The following is a 24,326-nucleotide window of genomic DNA, read 5'->3' as shown; positions in this document are numbered from 1 at the left end:
TTACAATAAGTACACTTGCATGTTCTTGTGAAAAATATATATATATACATGCATTATAACGTATAACTAGACTGCGGATTTGATGCATTTATGATAGAAATGGGTACATACCATTTAAGCAGTGGACATACTAAAAAGATTTGAGGACATCAGCGTATTAGTTTATGCTTAATAAAATAATCAAAAGAAGAAAGAAATTTTTATTTGGCTCCTGTGTCTTGCAATTAATGCAAACATTTTTTATTTTGCATAGAAGTCCGCAGTCTGAGATACCTACTATAACTAACAAGGTCTTGAGAACAAATTAGTTCATTATATAGGTAGACTACGGATCTTTATACATTTATATGCAAATTTCTGAAGAACACAAAACCTGTGTACATATTGATAAAAACGAATAACTTTTCATTTTATTTTTACCGCAATAAATCTTCTAATTGATTGTGTAATATTATATTAATTAATACTATTATACGCTAAGAATAATGTCTAAAAGAAATTCTTTTCTTATTTTCTTTTCATAAAATTATGTAGGAAAAATGAGAATTTGCATAAAGATCCGCAGTCTGGATGTAGTGGGATACATCACTGTAACATTTTTGAAAAATCGTCTTTTTATTTTACCAAAGGTATATAACCCCTTAATTGAAAGTACAGTCACCAGTGTGCGTGCAATCATACCAGTGACTTAAATACGAACGGACGAACTTGACGGACGGACTGACCTGATACACAATTAGTCTCCGTAAACATCGAAAACATTTTTTCTATCAATCTTGTCGACGTTTTCAAGTAAATTTTCCATCGTGCTGTGTGCTCGATCACGCGAATCGGGCACGAGTCATCAAATAATAACGTGCAATAAAATGTGGGAGGTTTATCGAAAGGATAAGGAAGGAAAGACGCCTCGCGACGAGCGGCTGGCCGCGTAAGTGTGGTAGTAGCCGGTGGCGCTTAATGTGAGGCTGGTATTGTCGCTAATGCGTTTGGTCGCAAGAAGAAGATGAATAGGGAAGATGGCGGCGGGTAGCTTGGATCCGGCGCGATTGTTGTTCGGCCAGCATCAATCAGTCGTCGGTGCAATCTGTCGAGCGCGAACCTTTAAGGTGATTCTTGCTTGTCAGCGCATCTGTCGGCTGTAAGTCGCGAAATGTAGGACGAGATGTTTCTTCCGCGGCGATTTGTCCTGTTCCGAGCGTGCGTTTCTAATAGCGAGGCTTTACGCTCGTCCTGTTTCGACGGGACACGCTCATGATTGAGTCCCCGCGTAAAAAAAAACCGCGCCGCATTTACACTGTTTCTAAGAACGGTGCACAGACTATTCGACCACCATACCAATACGCTTTGGCGCGGCGCGTCTAACAGTTTACCATGCTCGAAGAATGTTCCGGCGAGGCGCAAACGGCCCGTTGTTTAGTTTTCCAGATCCGCGATGCTCACTCCCGACAGCCACTTATTGCAGCGAACATTTTCTCCTGTTAACCCATTGTTCCGCGATTTCTGCGATAACTGTGCCCTCGGCCGTTGCTCTAATCCTCTACATAGAACGTCGCACAGTGGGCCCGATTTCCAAAAATTGTATGGACAAAATTCACGATCTCTGGTAATTATACAGTAGGGCACCTCGATTAACCGGATCCCGATTGTCTGTGGTCTCGGTTATCCAAAGTCCTCTGTTTACTAACAAACGCTTGTATGTAGTTTCATACCTTGCGATTCACTTCTGTTTCTACAAAGTCTTTTCTTCAATCGTTCGTCGCTGCTACATAAGCGTGGTAAGTGAATATTCAAGATAGAAGAATAAAACAAAAAGAGTATTAGCTTCAATGGAGAAGAAAGCTGAGGCATTACAAAGAATAGATTGGGGCCGATCGTTGCAATCGATTACTCTTGATTTCAGTGTAGGAGAATTTGCTGTTCGAGAATGGAAAAAATGGCGGATAAAAATATAAAATTATGCAATAAAAATTATTAGTCGTGAAATAAGTCCAAACCGAAGTAAGCCGAAGTTGGCATAATAAAGCACTTATAAATGTAAATTTCAAAAGATAGATAAAATTGTAATAAAAAAATATATGCAATTTCCTGCAAAACAATATTGATAAAAGATAATGAAGATACACTTCAGTTTTCGAATTTCAAAACAATTTTTTGATTTTGGTGTGACATTTTTCCAAATTTTTTCGAAGACCGTTTCTTTCACGAAAAAAAGTAAGACGACATAAAAGACGCTGCCCGTCCAGATCGACAAGTGTTGTTGAACATATTATAATATAAAATATAATAGCACATAGTAGACGTACGTACAAATAACACTTTACTTAAAATATACATTTTTCGATTATTTTCGATAAAAATCGTTCAAGTTCGAGCAAATAAAAGCATTATTTACAAGTATTATTAAATCTTAATTTTACGTATTTGGATGATTTATCAACTTTGATTTGCATGGATAAGATAACGGGATATTGCATAAGTAATTTGTGTCATATTTTTGTCAACGTCCCAACAACGTTCAAACAATGAATATTTAGGAGGAAAAATATAAATTTCAAAAGCACGTGGCCCCTTATAAAAACAACTAAAGGTAATTTATAGCGCGTTGAAGATAACCACACGAAATAAGGCAGGAATTATGCACTAAGCTAATAAATAGCGTACAGACTATCGCACAATAATTGGTGTAATGCATCCAAATGGAGGATCGTCTGAAAATTGTTACTTGTTGCTGATAGAGTGATTATCGTATGTAGCTTTTACATATTTTCCACTACTACAATTGACGAAAAAGAATTTTATCTCTTTCGCTTGGCTTATATCCTCTTGTATAAATAATAAGATTTTTCTTCAAACTTTCCACGATTTTGATTAATAATTATATCCTACAGAACAAGAATTTTAATAACAATAATTTCTTACAGAAACAACTATATCAGTTCAATAACTGTAAAATAAGAACCTCAAACCAGTCAATTTCGCTGGTCAAATAGTGCTAGTGTTAAAAAATTTTTAGAGAAAATAAAATAATTTCTAGATCTAACATTTAGTGTGCGACTGTTGTCTAAAATTCATGAAGTCTTAAGTGTATTAGTCAGCCTTCACTGATGTCAGCAAATCGTTTTGCTAATACGATTCATGATGACGAAATCGATGGTAATCCTTTGTGTATTACAAAATATTTAACTTATCTTTTTTCGTAAAAAGTCGGGAAATCATGTCTGAACTAGGCCTTCGTGAAACCTTCGCGGGTTTTCCAAAATTTTAAATATTGAAATTCTTATAAATCTAATAATAAAATAAGTAAAATCAATAAAATAAGTGAAATTTACAAGTGTAATTTCATCAGAAAGGAATTTAGAAGGATACTTTAATAATAAAGTACATACGTCGAAGTTATACCATTGTAGATATCATCGAGGAACAGTTTATCGTACCGTATACGTAACCCTTTTTTTTCGTTTTTGTAATTTCCATAATTTGATTCGAAACCCGACGTTCGATCGTAATCAGTGCGCATCGTTATTCGTGCAACAAAATACTTTTGACACGAGGTACCAAAGTCATTAATATCGGGGAGGCCTTTACACGCGGACAACACCTATGCAACCAGCAGGGTTTCTGTCTTGGAATCCGAACATCCACTAGTTGACATTTGACAGGTTTGATAGCCACGGGATTCCTCAGACGTGTCACTCCCGTAGTCAGACATATGGTCCCATAACAATACAATGATGCTCCCTTCGAACCTCCTCGTTTCGAATTCGAATGCCACGAATTTCGCGAAAGATTACAACACAAAGGGACATACAATGTACTTTTCAAGAATAAAAATTTGAATCTTTATATATTATTTATTTTTGCCTTCACGAAACGATTTCCGTTCCGTTGCTCTTCTGATAAGGACAAAACCAAACATGACCGTATAGTGATAAGTATAAGTAGAAATATTTTATCCGTCGTAATTCACACAGTGTTATATTATTTAAAAAATCAAATCAAATTTAACGATGCTCTTTCACAGTTATAGTATTTGTTTAAGGAACATTTAATGTTTCATCATATAACGAATAAAATAAATGATATTCATTTGCAACACTGAAAATTCATGTAGTAGTCAAAATGTAGTAGTAATTTATAAAATTCGTAGAAGTGGTGAAAGTTAATAATAAGAATTATTCTGCATCTTCTTTGGGCTTGATTCTTTAATTATTAATAATTAAGAGGGTACGTTGTGTACGTCATAGGGGCGCGCGACAGTCACGTATCAAGTAACAGATACTCCACGAGCCTCATAAGAAATCACCTGGCAGGAATTCGGGTGTAAATAAACCGTCCGATTAGCTCATTCCACACGCATTTACGGTTCTAGCCGAATTATTGGCTAAAGCGTGTGACGTCAAAGCCTAATCGTTGGGTGCGAGCGAAGATCCTCTTTGATACGTGACCGTCACGCGCCTTTATGACGTGAGCAAGGTACACTTCTGTTGATCGGGTTGCCACATTTTAGGCAGACTTTTAATTGATAATAACTAAAAAATGAGGCCGAAATCGCAATTCTTTTATTCTTCATTTTCGTCTTATATTGTCTTGGAGAACCACCTCTTAAATTTTCTCGCACCTGTAGTCAAACACCCTGTATATTGTCCATTGTACTACCATAAGTTGATTTTATATTTTGTATGATTAAAAATTAATACATTGGGGACAGTTTATGTTTCCGTCTCGGAAAGTTCCGGAATAAGAAAATGATTATTAGTTTTAATTGCTATTTTTGTATGTTTCAGGGTCGCATGCCATTCGTGCGTGCAATGAGCATGGAACAACGGTGGCAAGATTTGGCATCCCTTTTGTCACTGCCTGGTGCGCCAGACCATTTTGCACATCCTGCACATCCTGGGTACCCAGGGCACGGTATAAGTCACAGTCATTACGAGGCGCAGCGTAATGTACTGCTTCATAATGCCACATTGGCACCACCCGTGGGTGATCTTAATTCCACGAGCCCCTACCATAACGTGGGTGAGTACATAACCGACTTTAATTGCGCGAATGTCGGATAAAAAAATATAAGATGTACGAAGCAAGTAAATCATGTACTTTTTATCTTAGAGTAACAGTTTTATACTTTCTTTATTCGCTTATGGGAAAATCTTTTGCAGACGGGATCATTCCACGCTAAATGATTACTAGACTGGGGATTTTATGTATTTACGACTATGACGAAGATTGGTGAATCATATAGAAAACAGCAAGAACATTTAAAGAATTTAAAAATACTGTAGTATCGTTTTCAGCTCGATAATATTACTAAGAAAAGAAATATGTTTATGTAGCTCCTCCTGTGTCTTGTACATACAGACAATTTTTATTTTGCGTAAAAATCCGCAGTTTGGTGATTACGCGTGATGACCCCTCGATGGAACAACGATTTTTCATTTCTTAATATTGCTTAACTTTCTGAGTTATACGAGTCAATTTGCTCTTGATTTGCTTTGAATTTGCCACCAACACTGGTCTACAATTTGCGAGTCTTCTATATTTCGGCGTGTGACTCGAATGTCAGTGAAAAGTTTGCAGGTGAAATTCAAGAGCAAAAAGAAGGCAAAACGAGCTCTCAGTGCGACCTACCTGCCCTTTACACGAAAGCAGGGTGTGCCCTCGTTTTGCCTTCGAATTCCGCCTGCTAATTTTGCACTCAAATCCCATCCCCATCTGTTTCGACATAGGCTACCCATTTGTCCACACGTTTTGGTCGGCAAATTCATGACGAACGGGAACCAAATCCTGCTTCAAGCATGGTCTTGGCACCACGATGACCGCCCTTTGCTCGCACGATTGCAAACATTGATCAAAATTTTCTCGTATCGTCCGCATAATTCTTCTTCATCTAAAATGATCGAAGTAATTTATAATTTTAGATTTTTTACTCTTAACTTTAAAAATGTAAAATAATGTTAAAACAGGCTTAGACGTTATTGACATTAAGATAATATATTATCTTATTCGGCTACATGCCATTTGAAATAATCATATGTTAGTTTGTTTGAACAATAAGTTTTGAAAAATTATTTCATTGAGTGAACTTCAAATGAAATTCAAGTAATTTTCATTTTATCAAATAATTCGTACTCTCCCAAAATTCTATTTATTTCGTGTACTAAAGGACAATTTTAAAAGTGAATGCAGCTAAACTTTAATAATTGAACTACAAAAATTAGCATATTTAAATTTCATACTTAACACTAAACCTACCACTGTCAAAATTACCGGTTTTATATTTTATAATTATTGAAACTATGAAAATTCATTGGAAAATAATGAAATAAATTTCCTTGTACAAGCATTTATTATATTGAAAATTACGGACAATCTCAATAAATTTAAGGTTACCATTTTTATAAGGCAATACTAACCAGATAAACGTCAAATGAAAGGAAAAAAAGAAATTTGTTATGTTATTTAAAATAATAAAGTATTTAAAATAATTCATTATTTCAAATGACTATTTGTTATCTTGTCTCAAATGAAATGTACCCAACCCTGCGTTAAAATATAAAGATATTAATGATACAGTATCTTATACTCTGTTTAGTACTATTCTTAAAAATAAAAATGTAAGTAAAGCCTAACATTTGTCGTCTAAACTTTTCAAACTAAAATACTCACTGCCACAGGTGGATCATCGAATCTGGGTTCAGCCGTGGCAACATCAATGAATTTGACAAACAGTAGCGAACCAATGGGCGCAGAAAGCGGAGCTGCATATAAATCTGAACCTGGAGATATGATGTACTACCATACTCCAACCTCCGACTCGATTAATCAAACCACCGATGGTTTTCTTTCGTCCCTTCTTAACGACGAGGATTTGCATCTGATGGACATGGCCATGAACGACGGTATGTACAAACCTTTTTCATTTGTGCAATAAAGTTTTGTAATATATTTACAGTCTAAAAAGAACGGGCTTACGTTACTGGGTAAGTATGTAAAACGATTGAACAGCTTTGTTTTAATATTTTATTACAAAACGGAACGTATAAAACACTTAACATAATATCAGATAGTATCATTTTATAAAATAAAATATGCTTTCTGCGATTTTAACATCTTCTTATAATGTCTTAAAAACTAACGTTTGTACGATCGACGGAGTACTATAATAATACTGCATCTCTGAATGTAGATTAAATGAGATTTCGTAAACTGTATAATATGTATATCTTAAAATTAAACCCGTCGCATCAACAAAGGTAACATTGTCCCGTTATTTTGTACTTAATCTACTTCTAAGGAGGTACACGGCACAGTCTATGTTTTATTTTTTAAATACATCGCTGGCTATTGTCCGGAACAAATAGGAAAGAAAAAAAAATCAACTGAATTATATGTATATATATATATACTATGATACATAAACGGCCGTCTCTGTTGTATAGACGTACTTAGAAGAAAAACAACTTTGTATCAATTATGAGTGAAACGAATGGGAGGAAAATATGCATAGTACCCTTTTTCTGATGCCATTACAACAGAAATGCATAGATGGGAGGGTGATTTTCTACCAGCTTTCTTCTGGCTCGTTGGCTACTGCAGTAGGCGCATATGATTCTTCACCGTATTGTTCACCCTCCTGTTCCAGCTGTAAACAAAGAAAAATATATGCATATAACACCCATTTACCTCGACTTTAACTATTACAATTATTATTTGACTATATAATTTTATACGAATTCATAACTTGCTGGAAAAAAATCGAAAAAAAAACTGTAATACAAATAAAATTCTATTTCGGGTCATGAATGGTTTTAAGTTTTCGATTTATGATCGTTGACGACAATTTGAATGTGAGATAAATGCATAAACTTCCACAAATTTAATTATTATTATTATCATAATTGACTTACATCTCTGATATCTTCTCCGCCAAATTTGTTTCCTTTACCAGGCATAAAGCTTCGATTCGAGTTTCCACACACCAACCAATCTGGAACAGGCTGATTCGCCTGTTTCAATATCCTCACAAGATCACCTCGCAGAGGTGCATCATCCTCGGGATCGAAAAATGAAGTTGCTCTTCCACGATTGCCCACGCGACCAGTTCTACCAATTCGATGAACATACTCATCGATACTTTTTGGCAAATCAAAGTTTATAACATGAGAAACATTTTTTATATCCAAGCCCCTAGCAGCAACTGCAGTAGCTACTAAAATAGCCATTTTTCCTCTTTTGAAATCAGCTAATGCTTCTTCCCTTTGACTTTGAAATCTATCGCCATGTATAGTAGTCGTAGGATAATTATTTTCAGATAGGAACACTGCTATGAAATCAGCCTTCCTTTTCATCTCGACAAATATTAATGTACCATCTAGTGTACCCGCATCTTTTTCTCTCTCCAAAATATCTTTCAACATATCTTTCTTCTTCCATTTTCCGACTTCGTAAAAATTTTGCGCGACATCTGCACAGGCTCCACCCACAATGCCAACTGCGAGGAATAGGTAATTGTTTAAAAATCTCTTTGCTAAGTGCTGCACTTCGTCCGGAAAAGTAGCAGAGAACATTAATGTCTGTCTCTCCTCCAAAGGAACCATTGTCTCATGATCTACAATTCTTTCAATGCTAGGCAGAAATCCCATGTCCAGCATACGATCTGCTTCGTCTAATACAAGAAATCGAACAGAAGAAAATTTGATTCTTCCTCTGTCTAGAAAATCTAATAATCTTCCTGGTGTTGCCACAAGGATGTGACAACCTGCAGCAAGTTTTGCACTTTGATGTTGCACAGATGTTCCACCATATGCAACAACAGTCTTCAAAATTGAATTCAATGAAAATTTAACAATCTGCTGCCAAATTTGTATCGTAAGCTCGCGAGTAGGCGATACAATAATAACTTGTGGTTCGCAATGAAATGAAGATATTTCTAAGTCCTTCGGCTTCTCCAATAAGGTGTTGATAATAGGAATCGCAAATGCAGCAGTTTTCCCCGAGCCTGTTTGCGCACAAGCCATTAAATCACGACCTTCCATTATAATGGGTAAAGCGTATTTTTGCACTGGAGTTGGCTTTGTATATCCTGATTTTCTAATATTGTCTAATATTATGTTTCTAAGGCCAACCGTTTCAAAACTATCGATCGGACTAGGTGTATTCTCTCCGCTTACTCTAACTTCAATCTTGTCATATTTATCGAAATTAATGCCAGCAGCCACACCGTTTTCAAACAGACTATCATCAGAAGCCAATTCTGGCGGAATGTAAATTTCTTTAGGTTTCTGAGGTCCTTCATTATCGTCATCATCTTTATTAAATTTTCCTCTCGGCTTATCACCGTTGTCATCATAATTATTCGTTCGTCTATAGCCACCACCATTGTCGTCATCATCATTGTTGTCCCTATTCCGACCTCTATATCCACCACCTCTGCCACCACTGTATCCACCTCTGCCACCACTGTTTCCATCATCATCTTCATCTCTATTGCGACTTCTATAGCCACCTCTGCCGCCTCTATATCCACCTCTGCCACCACTGTTTCCGTCATCATTGTCATCTCTGTTGCCGCCTCTATATCCACCTCTGCCACCACTGTTTCCATCATCATTGTCATCTTTATTGCGGCCTCTGTATCCACTTCTGCCACCACTGTTTCCATCATCATCTCCATCATCCCTATTGCGACTATTAAATCCTCCCCTACCACCTCTACCTCCTCTTCCTCTATAATCTCCTCTACCTCCTCCTCTACCGGATCTTCCAAAATTGTTGCTGTTATCATTAGATGGCCAATTATTGTCATCATTTGCATCGTCATTGTTGGTATTTTCATCATCATAACGTTTATTTCCAGGCTCCCACTCATCGTTGTTATTATTTTTTAATATGAATCCTCGTCCTTTGCCATAACTACGTCCACTGTTGTCAAACTGCTTTTTTACAAAAAACATGAACAACAAATTTAAGTATCATTTGCAATTATTAAATTATTCAATTGAAAAATATATATATACTTACATTCTGTGAATCTGAGGTAGAAATTTGAGTGTTATCGTTACCCCAATCGTCATCCATTTTGACCTATAGAAATTTCATTGTATGATAAATAAAGTTTTTATATATTCTCATGCAAATGATTTAACGTTTTTAAACACTAAATGTTCGTCCGTATATGGCTATCAAAATAGTTACAAAAATGCTGAAGGATAATATATGTAATATTCATATTTTGATGAAGAATTAATAGAAATATTTAAAAATAGCTATATAAAAAAAATATATACTTTCTATATTTCTCAATCATGTCGAAACTATTCTATTCTATCAAAACAAGTTCATAATTTTTTGCATAATACAATATATTTCAATCACTAATTGTTTACCCAACTATGATAATATTATCTATAAATATTGTACAGATTTTTGTTAAGCTTCTGGGTTCAAATGCCAGTATAATTCTTACTTTGAAACAATTCGATTAAAAACTTATTGCTTGTACACTTAGTTTTTTGTCATGTAAAATTTCTTTAGATTTTTTATTTCACTTCGACAGGTATAAGCAAGTTACGTTAAAAAACGTAATAAATTGAAATATAACGATGCAAAGATTTTCAATACAATAATTAATTGTCTCATGATAATTAAAATGTCTTGTCGGTACAATCGGCATGTTGAAGTTAAAATAGTTTAGTTTAAAATATAGTGTTCGCACATACGGTAACCACAATGTAAATATACTTCAATATACATACAATTGTATAAGCACATTTACATAAGCGTCAATCACGTTTCCTCGATTCGGTACAAACTATTGGAATTCAGCAAAACAGTTTTGTCTGTTGTTTTTCTTTGACCTAGTATTATTTAGAGTTTACCTTCGAACACGATTTGCGTAAAATGTGTTACATTTATAGAACTACTAATGCTGATTTTGTTCATAATAGTGCTCTGTACATAATACAGACTAACATTTAATTTCACTAACAACAAATGCCATTCTGTATCAATTAACTATTGAATCTTTACTGGAATATTTGAACGAGTAATAGATATGCACGTGCATATCAATAAAATAAAGCATTACGATTACCGGCAAATATGGCCGAACAGTATTGATAGAATATAAACTTCGCCTGTGACAGTACTTACTTTTCAATTGTTATCTAAAGTATAAGAACGAAGACAGTTGAATTAGCCTGGTCGGATAAATCAGCGCATCGACTCGTGCTCTTCTATGATTGTCGAAAGACTAATGAAATCGACTAACCGTGCGTTCAAAACTGCTCGTCAGCAGTTAACCGTCGTTTCTGCGAACAAAGACCTACCGACAGACTAACCAACTTGAAAGTATGCGGCAGCTGCGAATCAGCTATCGAGTTTTGATGGAAGGCGCATGCGCGTCGCATAAGTGGTCACCGTGTACAGTACCGTATCAATATATTGCTCAGCCCTTCACCAATATATTTGTATTTTATAAAAATGTTTTCATAAATGAAAATTCAATAATTTTTTTAAACTAATCTCACTTAACTTAACTGTATCATAAATTTTTAATTTAGTTTTATCAAAAAATATATTTTTCCCGGATACATAAATAACATCCCATTTTTCTTTTCTCTTAAAAACATTGGAAATTATTAACATACATATAAAGCAAATGTAACAACGTTTCAAATGTAACATCTATTAATTTCGTTGTTATTTCATATATATAATAATCTTATTAATTGTTATACTGTTAACTATGATTCATTCTAGAAAAGTTGCTAAGACAAGTTTTTGGCGATGTGTATCTACACATACGCGCGAACATATAGCCCGTAACTTTCAACAGGACTATACATACCTAGTACAAAATAACCTGAAAAGGTTGCTTCAGATGAAAAACCAAGGACAAGTTTTGAGGCTTTATGTCTAGTCATAATAGAGGCAATCCGAATTCTTACTTACATCAATTCTATACAACTTGAAAATTATCAACTGCTATAATTTTTGTACTATGTGCTTTTATACTTTGCTTTTAGAATTTCGTTAAATATTTCATTGCAATGATCGCAACAATGTTGTGCCGAATTACATACAATTTTATTCGTGCATATTAATATTACAAAACATCTATTATAAAATAAAATCATTAAAATTGGGTAATTTTATTATAAAAATAAATAATATCTATGTATAGATATAATGATATTATAAATTATATTCTTGCAATAATCACGGAATAAATTAAAAATAAAACAATTTCGATTATTCCATGTTAGGTGTTGAAATACCGAATTTGAAAAGAGTTGCTTTTGATTTGCCCTGGATTTTATTTTAATTGTTTAATATTATAATTATATATATAACATTTCTGTCACATTTTCGTCAATAAATTTCAGAAATATTCATTGACATTATGACAATATCTATACATTATGAAAACTATATTTTCTTTTGCAAGTTATAATTTCCAAAAATTAATAAATTACACTTCGGGAAAGGGATAACATTTTAGTATGTGCATTTTTACAATTACATATTTTGTCTGTTTGAGGCGTTCTATGTTTTCAAGCAGGGCGACATAAAATTGAAAGTTTACATGCAGAGGTTACCCAAATGAAATCGTACCGCCTACTTCAATACTCTCGGAACTACAAAAAAAGTTGTTGCCTGTTTTGTGTATCATATCTTTCTCCAAATATGTATCTATATTTCTTATTCAAATTTTGTCGTTGCTCTTATCATAGAACATTTGCATGCTAAAAGATTTGAAGCCAATATGGAGATTTCAAATAAATTAATGTTTTTCATCTCGAATTATTTCTATTATGAATCGTTTGTTTTTCAAGTTTAATTTTAATAATCAAGTAACATTGATTTATTAATCTTTCTCAATAAAAATTACTTTTTACTGAATACCCAGATAAAAAGATTATCGAATAATAAATCAATCTCTTTACAGATTAGTATGTTCAAATGTTTATGAAGCCTATAGGTATTTCTTTTTCACTGTTAAATTACAAAAATTTTCCAACGTATATACGTAGCTGTATAAAGTCTTATCTTAAGTTGTGATGATTAGAATTTGTTTGTTCTGATTGTTTTTCATTAAAAGTCCACTTTGTTTGTATATTCGTTTGTATATCCGAACGCTCGAATATACATATATGTATATATAGGTCAGCAGCGAATCATTTTACCGAAACAGTTACGGATTGTTCTCTGTTATTACTACTAACACAATCTATATACCTCCGTGTGTACATCATTTACACTGTTTACTTATATGTACTGTTTTCTACGAAACTATTCGAGATATCGATATGAATGTTTTTCATTTGTAACATGAAACTAAGATCGTCGTAGAAGATACGTTAACGGTTCGCGTAATATTTAAGATATGATTACTACTACTGCTCATTACTATTGTGCATTATTACTATAAATATTTATTAAAATGTTAAAGTATCTACTTATTCAACAATCAAAACATTCACTTTATTTTTCATGCCTGCGACAACATAATCGAAAAACATTTTGGTAATTGTGCATAAAAGGTTCCTCCTCACCGAATTCGATGAACTCTTAATATGTTGTCAGGATGAAGATTCTGTACAACTTTTTCCTCTACATGTAACCGCCGCTCAGCCTAAGTTTCTGAGATATTCGCTAAAAACTGCAGCTACTACTATATTGAATTTTGCCTATACGTGCACGTCCGTGGCACTCGTATGTGTCAGCATGGTGGGACCACTCGGCAACTTGTTCTACAAATATATATGCCGCGTTAACTTTTTAAAACAAATGATGATAAAGAATCAGTCGAAATATGTTGTCAAAGTCACCATTTTGAACAACTGTTTCCTATATATATAGCCGGTGCGGCAGTCTCTTTTAGTTTCCGAGATATTCGCAGAAAACTGTCAAATTCACTATTGCGAATTCTGCCTATTTTGAACGACCGAACTTATTCTTTAGGACGGGGGAGGGGATCTGCCCCTCCACCTGCACCCCCACTCTGGGAGACCTAACACGAACTCACTCTGAAATTCATTTAAATTTGAATCGGAAAATGTTAAAAACTCAAGTTACTTTGTTGTTCTTCGTTTTCATTAAACTAAATTTTAAAGCGAGTTCATTTTATGTTTTTCGGGGCGGCGGTGCAGGGGGAGGGGAGGAGCCCCTCAAATTCATTAAAATCCGCGAGGAAGAGGTGTCTCGACAACTTTACCCCAAATTCTAACCCAAAACTAACTAAATCCATTTTTTATGACGTCGTTGTTGGATTAAATCGGGTCAAACACTACTAAAATGTATATGTTTATAATTTTTAGTAAAGTTAAAATTCAGCCCGTAGTGTTTTATATTTAAGAAACCTTCATCATCATTTGTTGTAAAAAGTTCACACGGTATATAGATCGTCTGACGATCATCGTGATGTATCTGTAGAAACAGTTGATGAGCGATCGACTGCACGTATAGGCAAAATTCAATTGACAGTAGAGCTGCAGTTTTTCACATAGGAAAAAATTGTTCAGAATGTTGAATTTTACAACATATTTAAATTTTATCAAAATCTTTAAGGAGTAACCTTTTATGCATAACTACCAACATTTTTTACCCTAAGAAACTTAAACATCTTCGCGTATTGTATATACGGGGTGTCCCAAAAATGTTGTACTTCCTTGAAAGGGAAAATTCCCGGGGTCATTTCAGGTGACTTTTTCCTTTGCGAAAATGTTCTCCGCGACTTTGTTAAGGAGTTATTAACGAAAAACACGGACCTGAAATGTTGTGTTTGCAATTACGGTGGTGTGACAAATATTTTTGAAATTATTAAAGTCGCTACAAAAATTTGTAAATGAAAAATGTTCACGTAAATGATAACTTTTTACATTTTGCAATCTAAAATAGATCGATGTTATTATCAATCTTTCTATAACAACTACATGTATAAATTTATCCAACAAACCACAAATGAACTACAAATAAATCCAACAAACGATAGAGTGACCAAGAACGATAACGCTTTATAAAAATCGTGAATAGTAGAGCTCTGATCGCATTTCCGTTATCAGATTATTCGATTGGAGTCGCATAATTGCGTAGATAGCTAATACAAGTACATATACGACACTGTTAAAGACGACAAGGGAAAGAGGAAAAGACATACAACATACACGCAGTCCGATAAAACTTTTCAAATGATCGATTCGTCCGATCAACCATGAGATCGCCAAATCTTCTACGTAACTTATTCGCTGCGTACCGAGCGTCATGGGAACAATTGAATCTCGTAGTGTTTACGTTATCGACTTCGTATCATTGTTACCTTGTGAGTTGAATAATCTTCTATAATAATTTAATCCCCCCCCCCCAGGATTATTCCACTTAATAAAAAAAAATCTGTACAAAGTTTTAATTTTTTATTTTGTCATGTAACTCCTACCAATCAGAATTTTTTGCAAAAAATTTTTTTCATGTCATTTGGCATACCATTTCTCTAAAAAAGTTAGGTCGTTTGGTCCGATTTTTAAAAGGTTGTAGTGTTCTAACCTCACACACGTGCCGTCACGCAGAGTTCTGGGGGGGGGGGGGGGTTACTCATTTCTCTTTAAAAAATTGTTTTTTGATGTATATTTATAAAATAGAAAGTAGATATATAACTCTCTTCTCTCAAAATGAATTTTCGCTTCTGACTGCATTGAAGGCTCGACTGTAACTGAAAATGCTGCAACGTCCTTTGCCAATCAATTCTGTGATTCGATTCTTAGTTCTGGGATTATTTATTATTCTTTGGAGATAGAAGGAGCGTTGGGCGGTGAGAGCAAACCAATGGTTTGAAACCATACATTCAAAAATCCATGCGAAGAGGATTCCACTCACGAACCCTCACAAACCTAATCCCAACCGACTTCTTCCCTTTAAGGAAGACTATACCTTCCCTTTAAGATCCTGTATATGATTCTGTATATTTTAATTATTTGTAACTTAAATTTATCGAAAGCTTTTTGCAATGATCTCAGAAATTAAGACCGAGCGACAGGTACATGTGTAGGGAAAAGCAAAAATACTGTTATACTGTTTTCAACCTATTAACCATATTTAAAAGAAAAATAAATTTTTATTTCACTTCAGTTGGTTGTACTTTACGTAGAAAATGATTATTTTGCATAAAGATCTGCGCTGTCTATTCATTACTTACAAATAAATTCATTGAAACGAATTCAACAATTGACGCCATAAACTGAATATTATGGTAGGTCATAAAAGGAAAAAGTTTCCCGGGTTGCCAGGTTAATGTGAACCGCGTGTTTCTGTCTTGTTAACGCCTGCGGCTGATCCGTTGCCGATCGATCAGGGTTTGTCGCGTTTGCACGTGGTGTGCAGATTTAATTGAGGTGTCTCGAAAGAGCAGCCCTCTTACTGGAAGGACTTTATTAAATTTGTTGTGTTTGACATGTGATACAAGGGATGTGTGTTACAAGGGGTGACTGCGCGATCGAATTACAAGAAGAATACAGTATGGTTCATTTAACCCTTTCGTTACGGCAGTCCCCTCCGCCGGAGTGACGCCACTGAACGGGGCACCGCGCCGAAAAGTGTGCACGATGCACGTCGGTAGTCTTTTTGGTGTTTGCAAGTTGCCGGATATATACGGCACCCGTGCACACAGGTCGTCGCGTGGATGCCGGATATAGACGGCACCCGTAACGAAAGGGTTAAAGGATGTAGCCGGCCGGAGAAGAAGGTCGGAAGTGCCCCCAAATCAAATTGAATTTGCAATACGCCAATCGATAGATTATCCAAAGAAAACAATCCCTAGATGTCGACATGGGATGTAGTAACGGGGTGACAAAGAAAATCAGGATTTCCCCTAATTTCTCTTATCCTCTTCAATTGAAAATTCTGAAAAATTACGCCTATTTTAGATATTAGAATGCACATCTATAAACTCAGAATTTTTAGCTTCGAAACCGAATTTGAAAAAATTAAAAAATTGTTTAAATGTCGACTTCTTGTAGAAGTTACGTGATACTAAGTTTATAGTTTTACAGTTTTAGCATCTCGTTATGGTTGTTAACATATAATTTTTTCAGATTTTTCAACGAGTGGGGACATAGTTGTCCAAAATGCTTGCAAAAAATATGGGGACTAGTGCACTTCGAAACGGTGCGGTGTCATAAAATTATAAACTGTTTGGTCTTAGTCAAGTTCTCGCGCGACTTGAATAGGCTTTATTGTCTGAGGGCATCTGGTGTTTAGGCGAGGGCAAGGCGACCATCGGTACACTCAGTTTAGCACGTCCATCAAAACTGTTGTTGACCACGTGAAAGCAGTGAAACCAGCAATATGCCGCCAATAGACCCGCGGAGCGGGTCTTCTTCACGACAGGGACATTCGGTTAAAAATGATTTATTAAAGTAGCGTGATTTGCATTGACCTGGCTCCTTCCGGCTTAACAGTTTTGCATACTTCGATAACATTAAATGCTACTTTGTATTATACTACTTTGTATGTAATATTGTAATACTTTGTATTTACTACTATAAAATATCTATTCGTTTCTATAACAAACAATTTTTATAAGAATTATTTTTCTACGTTTCCATCTGATTATGAGATACATTAAAGTTCCAAGTGACAAGAGAAAGATTTATTTACGTACATTCTCGAACGAATAAATTTTTTTTTGTTAAAGTATCATTCGCACAATACCATATTCGATAATATATATTATAAGACTGCAAATTGCGATTGTGATTTACAAAAGGCCCTAAAAGGGACCTTTTCATTACAATTTTCATTACAGACACAGATAAAAAACGAATAAAAAACTTAGAAATCGTGTCCTCTACTTTTTTCTTCGCAACCAATTTTTTTTCTACGACCAACAGCAATTAAAAAAAAAATTATTTATGCATTACTTCGAAAATTAATCCTTCTAACAGCTCCGAACAATTCAAGCCATTTGGTCCAATTTTAAAAAAGTTATTTGTTTGTGAAGGGTGTACGAACACTTTGTACGCCGACTGTATATGATTTTCTAAAACTCCACGTACTTTGTTATTTAAATTTCCTGATATCTCTACAGAAAAAATTACGTCTGTATAAAAGTGAGTTTAAAGATTGTATTTTTGGTCTACAGACAGTCAAAGAAGCCTCCATCTTTTGCCAGAAATTATAAATGATTGATAATTAATTTTCATTTAATTAATTAAAAGGACAGATAAAACAGTTGTAAAAAGCGACTCTTACTTTCTTCACTATTCTGACAAAAATGAATTTGTTAAAAATTTATTAGTATTTTCTAACTTACGTAGATTATTAGTAATTTCTTTTAGTGTCGTGTCCACGTTTGTATACATCAGCTAGTAAATTAATTCTTTTAACATCTTAAAAAAATCAAGTGATTTGAACTCTTTTTTAAAAATTTTATTCTGTTCTAAAGACTGTACCGAAACTTTTTTAACAGACTGTATATTCAGAGCGTGTATGAAACGGCGAGGAACTAATGTATGTATATGGGAATTGTGGAAGAGGCAATCAGGGATACCTAAACGTTTTTCATCGCGAGATTTTCGGCCACTTGTGCACAAGGGAAAGACGTTGAAGACCTTTCCCCGCGGGTGTTCCTTTTTTTATCTTTTCCATTTTTACCTTCTTATTGGGAATCATTTGGTTAAGAACACTTGCCGGGTCGAAATTCCACTGGTTTTCTGTTTACGGGGCATTCTTTCACGTTTATCCACGGTTACACCCTGTATACTTCACATTGATTCTTGTATAATTTGAAGTAGTGCTCTTTTTTTATTTAATAATAATTATATTGTTGAAGGTGGCATTTTATGTAATTGCATAATAGAAATATTTTCTGCATTTACCATTAATACGTAGCGGTATTAAATAACACAAAATGAATTTTGAATTTTGTTCATTCATAATGAACATTGTACAGGGAAACCTTAAATGCTGATTCAACATAATTACTGAACTACGGATCTTTATGCAAAATAAAAATGGTATAAAATTATTGCAAGAAACAAATGTTATGTAAGGATGTGTTTCTCCTGTTAATAATTTTAATGAATTGAGGAGAATGTAACAATATTTTTAAACTCTTCTAATGTTTTGTGTGATATTTCAACTAGCCGTGTTTATTGTAAATGCATTAAATCCGCATTCTAATGAGAAGTTAAATGTTTTTCTTTAATACAAAAAAGAAAGTACTTGTTCGGTATAATCACTCGAGTGTACCATTGAAATCAAATAAGTTAATTAACGTGAACAAGACTTAAGGGTTCAAATTATCCGATGACCACATCCGGCGAAATCTCGAGCCGGACGGTATTCACAATCGAGTCCCGCAGGCAACACTATCAACTCTTATACATTGATTATAAATTAAAATTACAATATTTTATATGGTTTTATACATTTATGACAAGTTATAAGTAGATGAAACACAGAACAGTAGAAGCATTAGATAAGAATCTAAAATTATTTTTATATCATTTTCAACCTAATAAATAAATACAATATTCAACTAATATTCAACTTAATAAATTGCTACTTTGCTCCAATTTGTTACAATTAAGATAAAATAATTTTAATTTTGCATGTAGTATAATTAGGAGTTATAATGCTACCCCTCGCAGAAAATATTCGATTAAAATCGTGAATGTAATTGTTGAGCGAATTTTGTGGGCGTATTATTAAATATGAATTAAATATGAATGGTACAGTTTTTATCATATCTAACGTGTTCAACTTCAACGAGAAAATTATAAAGAAATTCAAATAGCAGAATAGAGCAATACAACACTATTTAATATTTAAAACGGTGAACAATAACAATAGACATTGCCATAAAAATGTTCTGAATGCTTGAGGGCGATTATACTCTCTCTTGAATGTGTGTTTAATTTCTTCATTCTGTATATTATGAAAAAGAAACATATTCATTTTTATATGAATATTTTCTTTATATGTATACACATAGCAAGCTTTATATTTACTTTTATCGTTAATTGAAACATTGCCCACGTTGGAAATATGAATAATTACAATAACAGACACTTGACTTATTTAATCGAGTGATTTTTGCCAGGTGTAATAGATCACATCGAGATTAATAGTCAGTTATATGTAATATAAATGGGTACGTAAATATGAAACTAAATTATTTATAATTGTATTTCTAAGCAGACAAATATTTCTGAATAAAAAATAAATTAAGGACGTTGAATTAATTTACATTAAAATTCCATTTAGCGTGCTATTTTCATTCCTCCCATCTGGTGACAGAAAACAGAAATGAGTTTTGTGTATCCGTCGCTATGACAGAAAATGTGCCATCGTCCAATGATAACAATTCTAGAATCTTATCAATTGCTCTATATCGTCTCGTTTTGGCTACGAAACTACAATATTTGATGAGAGGAGTATAGTTCATTAAGATAAAGAAAAATTGCACTTGACAAAACGGAATTTATTAAATTTGAAATACGTTTCGTATGCTTAAAATGTTTCAATGGACAAGTATTCTTCGATCCTAGTGGTAGAAATTTAGCCGACTCATTAAATGTCCTGAATTTATTAATACTACTTTACAAAAAGTTTTCCAGTGAGTATTAGTAGAAAAGAAAAATATATCAAATATTAAAAATGCGAACAGTTACGTAAATATCATGAGTTGTAATGTTTCGGTAAACAACCACAAGGTCATCCAGTACTGATGCCTGCAGTCACAAATGAACGTTAAACGATTGTTCAACGATCTGCAAAGAAGTGCAGTTGCATCATGGTTAAAGACTCTCTGAATCTATTTAATCGTAAATTCATTATGTTGTTATCAAACATTTACAATTTCTGCGTCTTTATACAACAAACGTCCAGCTTCCACTAATTTACAAAACAACTGTAACTGATTTTTCACATAAATCGTGGAGAACTGTTTGGAAGCAGTATCATAAATTTTCCTGGAACGAATTGCAATACCTTTCTCATCAGGCTATGGCTTACGATCATTGTACAATCAAACTCTTCTAAATAATAGAGCAATCAATTTACTTATCTGGTCTTCATGTCTTCTTCAGCAAATGAAGCATATATGTATTATCGAATTTTTGAGGGAATTCAGTTTTTAAATTTAATTAACAATAGCTATATAAAATAAATAAATAGCAGAGTGTAAAAAAATAGCAAAGTAGGTAAAATATAAAACATAAAAGTAGCAAAGAGTTTTTAAGTGTTAATTTACAGAAACATTATACAGTAGAATTTTACTATTTTTGTGAACACTATTAGTAGGCAGCGAAATGACAGTAAGGAGCAAAACTGAGTCCACACTATTTGAAACAACATAACTTTTTTAAAATTAGATCAAATGACTTGAACGTTATTGAGAAGTTAGAAGGATTAGTTTATTAGACAAGATGTAACAAATTTTTTTAAAAAATTTGGATTGGTCGGAATCGCAAAAGAAATGGTAAAAGTTGGTTTTTTCAGCTTTTTTATCTGAGCCTGTATTGAAAATTTAAAGAATGTGTGTTGGGTTTTGTTAAACGAAGTCCGAGTTGAACGTTTAAACTAATCGTTTATTAAAGTAAGAAGAAAAGGTAAAACGGAACATCAGTGGTTTGTGGCAAGAGATACAAAAATTATATATATATATATATATATATATATATATATATATATATATATATATATATATATATATATATATATATATATATGATATACGCTCGCATACTACTAAAAGTAGAAGAGAGATTAACGCCATCTCTGAAGGAAAAAAAAACAATTATGGCGGGTTATTCAGAAATATAAAATCGCGGTTGCTAGAGCAACAATGTGTTTGATTCGCTCGAATAAATTATATCCATGCTGAAAATTTCACCGATATTGGTTACTTCGTTTACGAGTTATAAACGATTAAAAGTGCGATTTTAAGTCGAAAATCTTGAAAAATGGCAATTTTTCCACTGCGCAAATTATATGTGCGCACGATGCGAAATACAGGGTGTCCCAAAAATGTTGTACTTCCTTGAAAGTGATAATTCCTGAGGTGATTTGAAGTAACTTTTTCGTTTGCGAAAATCTTCTCCATGGCTTTGTTAAACAGTTATTAACGAAAAACACGGACGAATAAGAGCGCGACTACGGCGGAAGCATTCTGTCGCGGCTAATGCCAACGGCAACACCACACTCAGCGGGACCTGCAGCCGCCCTCTGATTGGTCCGTGGTTTTTCGCGAACGAAATTGCGGAGAACATTTTCGCAAAGGGAAAAATTACTTTAAATTACTTCAGGAATTATCCCCCTTTCAAGGAAGTACAACATTTTTTAGACACCCTGCGAGCATCGATCTTGTGCAAAAGTAACCGTACATTGATCGACTTCGATTAAGTGGCGAAAACAGTATCAACACAATGACAATGAATATTCATGCGACACAATGAGTCGACAATTTTCACGGCCAGAGCCGCTAGACAAGTCCGAGCCGTCGCATCATCGACCACATCGTCAAATTTATTACGCATTTTTAAAACGATAGAACACAAATCAGTATTTTTATGATAACTGGTGTGGACAAAAATTTATCTGAAAATACACAATTTTATCTGATAATACTTCCTACATGAAAAAGAAAGCGACGCGTTTAAAAAATCGTGCTGGTTTGAGAAAGTTAAAATCTATCCTGCATTCTCTCGCAGTTTTATATCTTCGAAATAAAGTCTCGATGGATTGTAGATACACTTGAAAAATTGACATTGTTGCAAACCTTGAAACGGAGTGTCTCTGAAACACTTGATAACGCCACCTGAAACTATAAACGCAGTCTTCTCGGAACAACGTTCTTCAAGCTAGACCAGTGATGAGATATTGCGCGGGTTTTTTCGCGCATGCGCGACGATTTTAGCGTCAGTAAAGTAAAAGTTTGGCTACAATGGGGTACCTCGGTCGCTCCGCATAATTTCGCAAAATTTGTTACGATTTGATTTTGAAAAATGAATGTATAACATGTGTATGTCAATCAAATATTAATAGTAAAATTCGTAGCACGCTTGTCTCGTCGTCTTGTCTTGTCTCTACTACTTTCGCCTTTCGCCACACTATAAATACGTTACTGCACCGGACGCGCATGCGTGAGAAAACCGCGCAATATCTCATCACTGAGCTAGATTTGCGTGCAAATCATTGTCAGTTCGTGTTCAACCGTTCGAACTATGTTGCGAGCAGAAATGAATGGAATTTTTAAATAAATAATTTATTGTCTAGACTGCAGAGCTTTATGCATTTATGTCTTATCAAAATTTTTTAAAAATCCGAAAACTTAAAATTTGATAGCATTTAGTACCATTTTTATGTATTCTGAATCCACAAAGGCTCTTCCCATAAAATTTCATGTGATTGCACTGTTTTACAATTTATCAACAAAAATTGACAATTGCATAAACATCTACAGTCTACTCATAACGTTAACACCACCGACTTTTCTACTGATTTATGATCATTTTATTAAAAAGGTCAATCATATTGTAACAAATAATATTCGTTTATAGAAATCTGTACGCAGAACTGAAGCTGCTATTTCAATTTCTAAGAAACACTTGATTTTTTACGTCAGAACTTGCACTAACATCAGTGACTATTCATTATAAAGGTATCCATATTTTTCCGTAGACCATATATACTTATAGACCCGGCATAGATGTAGTATGGGTATATAGGAAAGCCGAGAATCCAGTGAAGCAAAGATCTCTGAATTTGTGACGTCACAAGATAATTCCCAAGATAATTTCAAAATGGCTGATACAGCAGACCGAGGCACAGTGGTCCGGATCGGAAGAGTAAGTGACATTTAGCCCAAAAACGAACTTTCTCGTTTCGATATCTAATCAACAAACATTATTTCTTAAATGTCCATGGACCTCGAAAATGAAAAAATGAGTACAATTGAATAAATATTGCAGTTGTAATAAACATTGAAACTTGGACGTTCTAAGAACAGCATTTTTCGCCACAAAAATTACTTGTCTTTAATGCGATATCCTGACGCTCCTATTTAATATTCTCTCGATTTTTTTTTAAATTGAAGAGCAGACTTTTCCGATGAAAATTGATATCATTTAATAATGATTACTGTAAATAATCTATTTAAAAAATAATATTAAATACAGAAGGGAACATTTATAAAATTGTTTACGTTCAGAAAGGCAGATCTTCTATGTTTCAACAAGTTCCGTATCCGGACAAATCGGAACATTTGCAGTATATTTTTCCCTACATAGTTATGCAAAAATCGTAAACCCCCTCAAACCACTTTACAA

At 34.0% G+C, this 24,326-nt stretch overlaps 2 protein-coding genes across 11 annotated transcripts in view; one reads left to right on the top strand and one right to left on the bottom strand.

Annotated features, from left to right (window-relative positions):
- The window catches only part of Cnc (NFE2 like bZIP transcription factor cap-n-collar), a 292,479-nt gene that overhangs the window by 220,439 nt on the left and 47,714 nt on the right, over positions 1–24,326 (top strand). For all 7 annotated transcript variants that reach the window (XM_076789362.1, XM_076789359.1, XM_076789360.1 and 4 more), the window contains 2 exons: positions 4,785–5,019; positions 6,675–6,899. In XM_076789362.1, coding sequence (XP_076645477.1) covers positions 4,785–5,019; positions 6,675–6,899 — 460 coding nt within the window. The remainder of the gene's footprint in view (positions 1–4,784; positions 5,020–6,674; positions 6,900–24,326) is intronic.
- Positions 7,007–22,817, bottom strand: Vas (ATP-dependent RNA helicase vasa). 4 transcript variants are annotated; one of them, XM_076789378.1, is made up of 5 exons: positions 22,778–22,817; positions 11,152–11,309; positions 10,021–10,083; positions 7,908–9,935; positions 7,007–7,642 (listed from the first exon to the last, which is right to left on the bottom strand). In XM_076789378.1, exons 3-5 carry the CDS (start codon positions 10,075–10,077, stop codon positions 7,562–7,564), a joined length of 2,166 nt encoding a protein of 721 aa, XP_076645493.1. In that variant the 5' UTR covers positions 10,078–10,083; positions 11,152–11,309; positions 22,778–22,817; the 3' UTR covers positions 7,007–7,561. The 4 variants fall into 4 exon arrangements, with proteins under 4 accessions (XP_076645493.1, XP_076645495.1, XP_076645491.1 ...); XM_076789380.1 differs by lacking the exon at positions 22,778–22,817 and having other exon boundaries at positions 7,908–9,583; positions 9,641–9,935; positions 11,152–11,578; XM_076789376.1 differs by lacking the exon at positions 22,778–22,817 and having other exon boundaries at positions 11,152–11,578.

This window comes from Halictus rubicundus, chromosome 6 (assembly GCF_050948215.1).
Source record: "Halictus rubicundus isolate RS-2024b chromosome 6, iyHalRubi1_principal, whole genome shotgun sequence".
Lineage (NCBI taxonomy): Eukaryota > Metazoa > Arthropoda > Insecta > Hymenoptera > Halictidae > Halictus > Halictus rubicundus.
This window is presented reverse-complemented; position numbering and strand designations above follow the sequence as displayed.

Excerpts from the sequence above, each read along its gene's own strand:
- Vas (XM_076789378.1), bottom strand. The coding sequence starts at position 10,077 with ATGGATGACGATTGGGGTAACGATAACACTCAAATTTCTACCTCAGAT. Across the intron at positions 9,936-10,020 it reads CTACCTCAGATTCACAGAAT|CAGTTTGACAACAGTGGACG; the intron begins GTAAGTATATAT and ends TTTGTAAAAAAG. Across the intron at positions 7,643-7,907 it reads GCGGAGAAGATATCAGAGAT|CTGGAACAGGAGGGTGAACA; the intron begins GTAAGTCAATTA and ends CTTTGTTTACAG.